This window comes from Prunus persica, chromosome G6 (genome assembly GCF_000346465.2).
Source record: "Prunus persica cultivar Lovell chromosome G6, Prunus_persica_NCBIv2, whole genome shotgun sequence".
NCBI lineage: Eukaryota > Viridiplantae > Streptophyta > Magnoliopsida > Rosales > Rosaceae > Prunus > Prunus persica.
The window spans coordinates 29,018,282-29,028,152 of record NC_034014.1 but is presented as its reverse complement, the minus strand read 5'-3'; the positions used below and the strand labels follow the sequence as shown (position 1 = coordinate 29,028,152).

Here is a 9,871-nt window from a genome sequence, read left to right as displayed (position 1 = left end):
GATTCTCATCTTTGCAATGCCAGTGGATTAATTCAATTCGAAATTTTCTTGTTCGAAGAAGACAATGGTTTTTCCATAATTTGCTGTTCCTTTCTTAATTTGTCTTCTTCGAAACATATATCAAAAGCCTGGTCTGGCTTTCCAATCTTCACTATAAATTATAATATAATATTTATAGTGGATCAGACTTTAGCATTATTTTGACCTCACCTCGTAGTGAAGATAAGATGATGGCATGTAAGGTATCATGTATGTAGCCCAGCAGATTTCCGCGCACATGCAGCAGCTCAGTGGATTTCACACTACAAAACACCCTCCAAATTACAGGGTCATTTTTAAGTTCATATCGATTTTTAGTGACATTTACAAGTACATACTCAAATTCCTGAAAAACTTTCAGTTTTTTCATTTCGTTGCATAAATTATTAATAAGTTTGTTAAATGCTGATGTGTTAAACATAAAACCTCTTTTTTAATTACATGGACTTTATATAGGCAAAACAATAATAAACAATTCCTTATATTTAAAAATAGTTTAAAAAAACAATGATATTTTTTAAAAAATTTAATAAAAACAATATGCTGCCGCCCAAAAAACCACCCAACCACCTCCTTCTCCCTCAGTCCTCTCCTCCTAGCCCCAGCCAATACCAGAGCCGTAGCCACCTCCCCCCTCTCTCTGTCTCCGTCTCTACGTGGAGTCGGAGACACAACATGGAGCCAATAGATCTGGACCCCCTCGTTCCGATAGCGAGGTTGACAATTCGAGGAGGAGATATGCGCGTCGTCGGAGACGTAATGGCAGATTCGGCATATGGATTCTTGAAGACGTCGCTCAGTTTTCGAGGTCAGCAACGGCCCAACCACCTGGGTTTTGTAGATCAAAGGTTCACGACGGTGCCAGATGACGTTGTGGGGGGTTGAGTTCGGGTTTGTGTCGGCATCTGGGTTGTGGTGAGAAATCGATCAACGAGGGTGACACCAGTTTTTTCGTGAAGGACGATGGGATGATGATAGTACTATATACACTGAATTTTTATATTTTTTGGTGTTTCCAGTTCCAAAAATGGATGAGAGTTGGTTCTCTGACATGATCTCTCAGCACTGGTTATAGAGTTCCTATTGATCCTATCATCTTCCACTCTAAGTGAGCTTGGATTAAATTGTGAGTGGAGTTTTGCTCACTTGCTTTAAATGTACTGTCTTGTTTAATTTTTTGGTTTATTGTTTGCCAGAACCCTCCTCTGGGGCAGTGTTCTTCATGTATATCTTGTAATTGTCTATATTATGAATGGATCTATTTGTTTCTCCCCAAAAAAAAAAATTTATTGCATCATGTTCCTGTAAAAATAGATAACAAGGTTTTTATTACAAATGGTATTTGAGGTTTGCGAAATTATCATCTTTGGTCCTTTATATTTTTTTTCTGACATTATTGGTCATTTATGTTACACTTCACACATCAATTTGGTCATAATATTAGGTTCCGTCAAAATTTCTGTTAAATTGCTAACGTGGCACGTATGTAGTTTACATATCTAATGAGATAATGCCACGTAGCTATAAATAACATATATGATATATTTTAAATATTTTAAAACTTAAAATCCTTTTAAAAAAGAAAAACCAAAGGTGATAATTTCGCCAACTTCGAGACCATTTGTGATAAAAACCCTAGATAATAAAGCTGACTATCAAACTTAAGAGACACCCAGTTGTTGCCTTCCAAATCATCAAATCAACATTTGAAGCTCTTAAGAAAGCTTTTAAAGCACTTCCACCCATTTACCATGGCAAAGGACAAGGGGAGGAAAGAGTTATTACTATTCACATGAATAATGACAGCTCTAGCAAAAAGCTTGTTGTGTTTCCACTTATTGTCATGGCAAATATTGTTCAATTTTTTTTCTTTTTTTTAAAATTTTAATTTTTACTTAAACGATCAATTTGGATAAGATTTTTGGTTGCCACATGTCAATATTTATTATAAAATTCACATTTCAAATTTCGGATCAAATTCTTGGTTGCCACGTGTTGATATTTATTATAAAATATAAATATCATATTTTAGAAAAGATTTTCATCCACACACTCCCTTTCTCTTGCCTTCTCATCCACATATCTTTTCATGTCTCTTTCAATTCTCATTGTGCAGTTCAGAGCAATTTGATCCAAAAATTTTGCAATTTCATTAGTGGAATTACTCCCTCTCTTGGTCTTTGTCGCCTTTCTCCCAATAGGCCTCGAATCCCTTTGGATTGGTGAGTCTTGATTCATAGAGGAATCCAACGGCGAATCTGATGTCGTTGAATAGTGGAGCGGCGTCTCATTCAACACAATAGTCGGATCCGTGGGAATAATTTTTCACCACCTTCCAACATTCGTGATTGTTAAAAGATTTTTTGCCTTGGCCGCCAATGGCACCAAACCACTTTTGTACTTGCATAATCTATAATAAATAAATAAAAATTGGAAATGCAAGAATTTTTTTAAAAAAATAGGACGTTAAATTTAATAAAATGGCAATTACAAATAATTTACCTCGTTGCCAAGATTTTCACCACTTCGAACGTTGTCCCTCGCTTTTGCTGATGCATCTCTCCATTTTCCTAACTCCTTATTCAAAAGTTTACACCTACTAGCCAAGGCCATTTCAGTATTAGCCGAACCCGATCTTCTACAAAATTCGGCATGAATTTTTCTCCACATATAAGAGAACTTCATCTCATTGCCTGTGATCGGGCAATGACCAACTTGGACCCAACATGTACACAATAAAACATCTTCCATGGTTGTCCACGACCCTCTGGTTTTGATGGAAGATGCCATTTGTATTTTTACACAAATGAAATTTGGAAAGTGAAGAAATTTTTGTGTGAAAAGTGAATAATATGGAAGGAGAAGAAAATGTATGAAGATTTTGTTTGGAAAGTGAAGAATATTTGTAGGTATTCATAGAAAAAAAATTCAGAATTTTTTGGTATTTGTTAAAATAAATTTTGATTTTTTTTACACAAAAATTGACAGCCGTTGAATTGGAAGAAAAATTATGATCGGAGACATTAGGACGCTACACGTGGTTGTAGCCGTTGGCCGAAAGTAGGGCTAACGCCAGGCTGGCTTTAGCGCTGACGTCATCACCCATCGGGCACAAGCTCGGACTCGTTTTGCCTTTGGACTTGCTCGGATTGTATAAGCCCTCTGGAACTATGCTTGGGGCCTCAAGCCCCCTCCTGCCCGGACCAACCCTCATCGCTGGAAATACCCTTAGGAGAGGGACCAACAAAATGGACAGACCAAGCAATTTTGGTGTCGAGAAGTCCTTGTGTCGACAACACTTTGAAGGGATTGAAAGGGGACTAGCGTTGGAGCCGGATTGAACTAAAATTCATGAGATCCTATTATGGAGTCATGAGTGACGTAATTTAATTCAACAAAACCGAAGAATTTATTCTAATAATGTACACAAGTAATAATAGTGTGATGTGAAGAATCAACCCTCTATATACAACCTTTTGTTTAACGCTACACGAATTGAGCTGACCCTACCAACAATCTCGTATCAAAGCAAAGCAAAAAGTTGTACTTAGGTTTCAAATCAACACCATCCAAACCTAACTTTGTCTTTTCAGAAGAGAGACGTGTATTTACTTGCCATCCAAAAGATCGATAATCCCACGTGGTCCAACTAAAAAACTATGGACTCTCATCAAATACATGTAAGATTGGGGACCGCAAATAAACATATGCATGAAACATTATCAGATTCGTAGTATATATAGATAACGACAATAAAAAATTGGAAAATATAATTGAGCAGTCACACCAAATCTTATATTACTTGCACTTGGGAAAGGACAAAACATTGGTGCTACTAATATGGGGCCAAAGAAAAGGCAATTTGGTGAAACCTACTCCAAATGTCACCTACAGAAACAGAAAGAGACGCCGTTGCTCATGTGACGGCTCTTTTGCTTCACCCACCTTCCTCTGCGGCTGCTTTGTCTTTGCCGAAGAGCAAAGTTCAAAAGTTAGTTGGTTTAAGTAAAAAGTTGGTGCATTCAAATTGCAAAGTGGTAAACTTCGTGGGTTTTGAAGCTTATGAGCTCCTCCTCCTTTCTGATATCCAAAGACCCTTTCTTTTTTACCATCCAGAGACAAAAAAAATAGAGATGAAAGGTTTGAAACAATATAAGGAAGGGTTAATTATAATTTAGTACTTTGTGGTTACACAATTCAGACATATTAGTTTCTATTTTCTTAATTTTTATAATCACATACTCCAATCTTTTAAATTTATGACAATGTAATGCCGTTATTAGGGTTTTGTCATATCTCTACATTAATTGTCTACTTGATACTACGGGTCCAACATTATATGAATAAATTATTTGTAAAAAAATAAGAAAACAATTTTTAAAATTTTTATGAATGAAACTCTCTCTTTCCCCTCTGCGCTCTGCGCTCTCCCTCTTCCCCACCGATTTTTTCTTCCCCAATTCCCCATGCCCACCACCCGCAAGCTACAACCCCAAACCCATCCCACAGCCACCCTCCACCCCAACCTGCAATTACAGAAAAAGAAAAGAAAAGAAATCATCCCAACAGTGGCAGTTTGATTGCTTTTCTCATGGAACACATAAAGTCCCAAGATCTTGTTGTCTGGAGTTGATATGTTCTGCTTGGAAAGACAGAGACCACTTCCTTCATGTCTGCAATGCACAATCTACATACATGATATATTTTTAACCTTTTTAATGAAAGAAAGAAAGAGTATCATGGAGGCATTACTTGCAAGTTTTTCTCTTTCCTGGTCAGTGAGCTTGGCAGCGAACCGATTGAAACTCCGTTTGTAACTTCTCACTAATGAACTTTCAAGAGAATTGAGAGAGACAGACAGAGACAGAGATGGGATGATTTTTTTTTTTTTCTTCTCTTTTTCTGTAATTGTAGGCTGGGGTGGAGGGTGGGGGGTGCTGGGTTCGTGGGGGCTGGGGTGGAGTGTGGCTGTGGGATGGATTTGGGGGTTATAGCTTGCGGGTGGTGGGCATGGGAATGGGGGAAGAAGAAATCGGTGGGGAAGAGGGAGAGTGCAGAGGGGGGAGAGAGAGAGAGTGTGTCTTATTTTTTAAAAATTTTAAAATTGTTTTTTTTATAAATATTTTATTCCCATAAGAAAATTACATTGTCACAAATTAATGCAGAACCACGTTGTCAAAAATTAAAAAAAACAAATATATGTGATAATGAAAATTGAGACTAACATATATCTTAAAGTGTAACTCATGCTACTAAACTATAATTAACCTATAAGAAAATTACAGCTTCTCCTGTCCTACATATATCCGCGCACCTAACCTCCACCCACCAACCCCAACCGCAGTCTCTCGCTCTCTCTCGTTCGCACGCATCAAAATCACTTGACTTTGCTGACATTAATCGCCATCTTTGAAGCTCAAACCTCAAGCAATTGACGCACAATGACTCTCCTTAGCGGACCGGTAAAGCTTCATTTTCTGCATTCAAGTTTTCTGTTTTCTCCGTTTACTCTGTTTTCGTTTCAGTTTCTGAGAATCTGGGGTTTGAGGGCAGTGAGAATTGTTATAGCAATCTTAGTTTTTTCTGACCTAAAATGGTAAAGAAACTGACCCTTTTGTTTGGCTACTAAGAAAATGGTGGGAAAGAAAGAAATAAGCTTCTCTGTTTTTTCATTGTTTTCTTTGCTTTCCCTTTGAACCAGAAAGATTTTATTTTTGCCTCGTATTTTTTCAAAGCTTGACGTATTTTGTTTCTAGTTTTCTAAGGAATCTCAGGGGAAGAAATAGAATATGTTAGGTGTTTGAGCTTCATTCTATTTTCCTTTGCATGATTTACAAAATCAGAGTGATAAGTTCTCTGTTTTTTTTTCTTACTCAATAGTTGTTCAAACTTAGTTGAATAGCTTCCTGCTGTAAACTGTATGCTCATATTTCTTTATTTCATTGGGTGAACTTTTAGTTGGCTGTTTCGGATCTTCATACTACGAATGGAACTCGAAGAAATTCAACACTCATCTGTGCGCCAGTAATGGCGGAATCAGTTGATCAGATGCTGGTCCAAATGGGGAAGGCAAGGGAAGTTGGTGCTGACCTCGTTGAAATTCGGTTGGACTTCTTGAAGAACTTCAGTCCAAGACAAGATCTTGAAATATTGATTAAACATTCTCCTTTGCCAACTCTTTTCACTTACAGGTAATTGTTGAACCCATTGTTTTATCACTTTAGTTAATGAAATCTTTTCACAAGATATAAAGCTAGTCAAAATTCCAGAGTATAAGAATTTGACTACAAATGCATGCGTTTTATGACTTGGGGATCGAATAATGTCTGCTGAGTCTCAAGTTGTGCTCTTCTAGTTGCTGAGAAATCGCACTAGATTAAGCGATACGAGTAGTTTGATTGGTTTGTTTATGTTGTTTCGGCTGTCCAGATCTTCAATTGCTACTCCCACTTAGATTTCCATTTATCTCCTTCAAAGCATGCAAACATCATGTATTGGACTTGTTGATGTTTTTCCTATTTTTTGCATTGAAATGTCTCTATTAAGTGCAGTCCATCAATATTTCTTATGCATCATTTACCTTATAGGCCAGCATGGGAAGGTGGTCAATATAAAGGTGATGACAACAAGCGACAAGATGCACTGCATCTAGCCATGGAATTGGGAGCAGATTATATTGATGTTGAACTGCAGGTAGGAATATCATGTCTCTTTGGAATTCCCCAGTTGTTTAGTTACCTACTGTTGAAAGTTTTTACCTTTTTTTTCTTCAGTCGTACTGTCTACAACATGGATATATGCAACCTTTAGTGATATATAACCAACAAACTTAATAGCTTAAAGCAGAGACAGACATAAAAGAATAAAAGATCGTTTTTTTTTTCTTTTGCAATTAGTCAATCAGAACTCAAGTTGGGAACTGTTATTCTAGTCACTGAGACTTTCAACTGTTTTCTCTTGAAGGTAGCCCATGAATTCTACAATTCCATTCAAGGGGAGAAGCCAGAAAAGGTCAAAATCATTGTTTCTTCACACAACTATCAGAAGACTCCATCCACCGAGGAAATTGGTGATCTTGTTGCAAGGATACAAGCTACTGGAGCTGACATAGTGAAGATTGCAACAACTGCCTTAGACATCACCGACTCTGCACGTGTATTTCAAGTACTAGTGCATTCTCAAGTACGTGACTCAATTCATTGCTCTGGTTTTTGCAATTAAGGATTCTTTCATTTTTAAGAATAAATTTTTCCCACGTTATTAATGTAACATTTAAAGTATTGATATATTTTGCATCTGTGCTGAACCTGAGAACAAAATAAAATTAATTTGCTGAACCTGCAGTTTTAACTTTTTCTTTGAGGAAACTCAAAATTGTGAAATAAAATGTCTTCTGACTTTATCTGGTAATCTGTCATCTTCTACGGTGTGTGAATGGCATTTCAACTGAATCTGCAGGTCCCAATGATAGGGCTTGTTATGGGCGAGAAGGGTTTGATCTCACGCGTACTTAGTGCAAAATATGGTGCATTTCTCACATTTGGTACAATAGAGGCTGGAGTAGTATCAGCTCCTGGCCAGCCTACTGTAAAAGATCTGTTGGACTTGTACAATTTCAGACTTATAGGGCTGGATACCAAAGTACATGGTGTGATAGGAAATCCTATTGGTCACAGCAAAAGCCCTCATCTTTACAATGCAGCATTCAAATCTATTAATTTCAATGGAATTTATTTGCCTCTGTTGGTTGATAGCGTTGCAAACTTTATCGACACCTATAACTCCCCGGATTTTGTTGGATACAGGTAAAATGTGATATCAGAAGCTTCAGCTTCAGCATAACATGTAGTTTTCAATATATATTAGGTCTACTGCCAAAATTTGTGTTCTGGACAGGGACTGTCAAATTTTTGGTCTCTTCAAGAGTTCTTTGTTTTTTCTTTTTTAATCTCAGCGGCTTTGGATGTAGAATTAAGATGTGTTGTTTTGAAAATGGGGATAACTTTTTCTTTATATGAAACACAGTTTCACAATTCCTCACAAGGAGTCTGGATTAAAATGCTGTGATGAAATCGATCCAAAGGCCAAGGTACATCCTTTCTTTCATATCTTATCTGACATATTATGGTTGCAGCCCATCCAGTCACCTATAAATAGTTTGACATCAATTTCTCTAGGAAGATCATTGAGCCATCTAACTGTTAAAGCTTTTAAAAATAATTTTTCAATCAAAATATGTTTTGCAGGAAATAGGAGCAGTTAATTGCATGATCAGGAGACCAACCGATGGAAAATTAATAGGCTATAATGTGGACTATCTTGGAGCAATTGCCGCAATTGAGGAAGGACTTCAAGGTTTCTTTGCATTTTAAATGTTATTCAATATTCATGGACTAACCTTTAAAAAAAAAAAATTATTCATGGGCCAAGCTATTTTGGTAGGTTGAATAACCACTATAATTTTCTTGCAGCATTAAATGGTTCAAGTAATACATCTGGTTCCCTGTTAGCCGGTAAGTTATTCGTGGTGATGGGAGCTGGTGGTGCTGGAAAAGCACTTGCATATGGTGGAAAAGAAAAGGGAGCAAGAGTTGTAGTTGCCAATCGCACATATGGTGAGAATCTTTAGCCGTGTGTTTTTACTCTGACAGCCAAGTTTCTTGCTCTTAATCCTCATTAAATTACAAGCTTATAATGCTGGGAAATAGAAAAGAAAGGAAATGTTTCATTTCACATTCTTATAACTTAAAAGAATGATAAAATTTAGAACATGTTATAAGGTTAACTAATGAGAAGGAACTAAGAATGTGAAAAGAAAGCTTTCTGTTTAATGAAATGGAAAGTAACTATTGGTTTGATGAAATTGAGAGTAACTATCGTTGTATTTAAATCCATTGTTTCTTCTGACTGCTAGACAAAGCCAAGGCACTTGCAAATAAAGTTGGAGGAGAAGCTATTACCCTTGCTGAATTGGAAAATTTCCATCCAGAGGATGGGATGGTTCTTGCAAATACCACATCTGTTGGAATGAAACCAAGAACTGATCAAACACCCATATCCAAGGTTTGCCTCCCGTTACGCGTGAAGTCGTCAATTTGATAAAAATATTATGTTTTCCTGCAACTTTTATCCATACATTCCAATTAATTAGTGTTGTATTTCCTTCTGTCATGATTAGGATTATATCATAATTCAATAGGTATATCTTTCCTTCTTTCTTGTGACAGAAAGCTTTGAAGCACTACTCTTTGGTGTTTGATGCCATTTATACACCTAAGTGGACAAGACTCTTGCAAGAAGCACAAGAGTCTGGAGCAGCTGTGGTCTCTGGGACAGAAATGCTCCTCAATCAAGCATTTGTACAGATTGAAAGTTTTTCCGGTGTACCTGGTAAGTTCGATACGAAAGATTTTAACAATTCTAGTAATTTTCTCTGTAAAATCGTTTTCTATTTTAAACCACACTTTCAACCATTATCTTATCATTTTCTTCTCCTTCCTTGTTCCCCAATGCAGCACCAAAGCAACTGATCAGGGATGTGTTGGCAAGAAATACATAAGCAGAAACTTGTCTCAAATCTCATGTTTTTGTGCAAGTAGCTATCCACTTATGTTTTTGTACCAATAAATTTCCATTTCATCCCATATGGAATTATTATGTGAACATGAATTTCGAAAATTTTCGAATTTACTCTAAGCCGTAAATATTAGCCTGTCGACAGAATCATGAAAGGATTTTTGCATGTAATATTGCTTGGGATTTGGAAAATGGAATCTGAACCAACCTTACAAGTTCATTCACTTGTAATCTAATCCACTTGTATAATTCTCAA

At 36.8% G+C, this 9,871-nt stretch overlaps 1 protein-coding gene across 2 annotated transcripts; it reads left to right on the top strand.

Moving 5' to 3' along the window:
• On the top strand, nt 5,355–9,871 carry LOC18774393 (bifunctional 3-dehydroquinate dehydratase/shikimate dehydrogenase, chloroplastic). Of its 2 annotated transcripts, none has more exons than XM_020567016.1 (11): nt 5,355–5,501; nt 5,998–6,230; nt 6,627–6,732; nt 7,003–7,221; nt 7,498–7,844; nt 8,065–8,128; nt 8,286–8,394; nt 8,511–8,654; nt 8,954–9,102; nt 9,267–9,429; nt 9,555–9,851. In XM_020567016.1, the coding sequence occupies exons 1-11, from the start codon at nt 5,481–5,483 to the stop codon at nt 9,596–9,598; spliced, it is 1,599 nt and encodes a 532-aa protein (XP_020422605.1). In that variant the 5' UTR covers nt 5,355–5,480; the 3' UTR covers nt 9,599–9,851. The 2 variants fall into 2 exon arrangements, with proteins under 2 accessions (XP_020422605.1, XP_020422606.1); XM_020567017.1 differs by lacking the exon at nt 5,355–5,501 and adding an exon at nt 5,545–5,635 and having other exon boundaries at nt 9,555–9,871.

Excerpts from the sequence above, each read along its gene's own strand:
- LOC18774393 (XM_020567016.1), top strand. The coding sequence starts at position 5,481 with ATGACTCTCCTTAGCGGACCG. Across the intron at positions 6,733-7,002 it reads ATATTGATGTTGAACTGCAG|GTAGCCCATGAATTCTACAA; the intron begins GTAGGAATATCA and ends TTTCTCTTGAAG. Across the intron at positions 8,655-8,953 it reads AGTTGCCAATCGCACATATG|ACAAAGCCAAGGCACTTGCA; the intron begins GTGAGAATCTTT and ends TCTGACTGCTAG.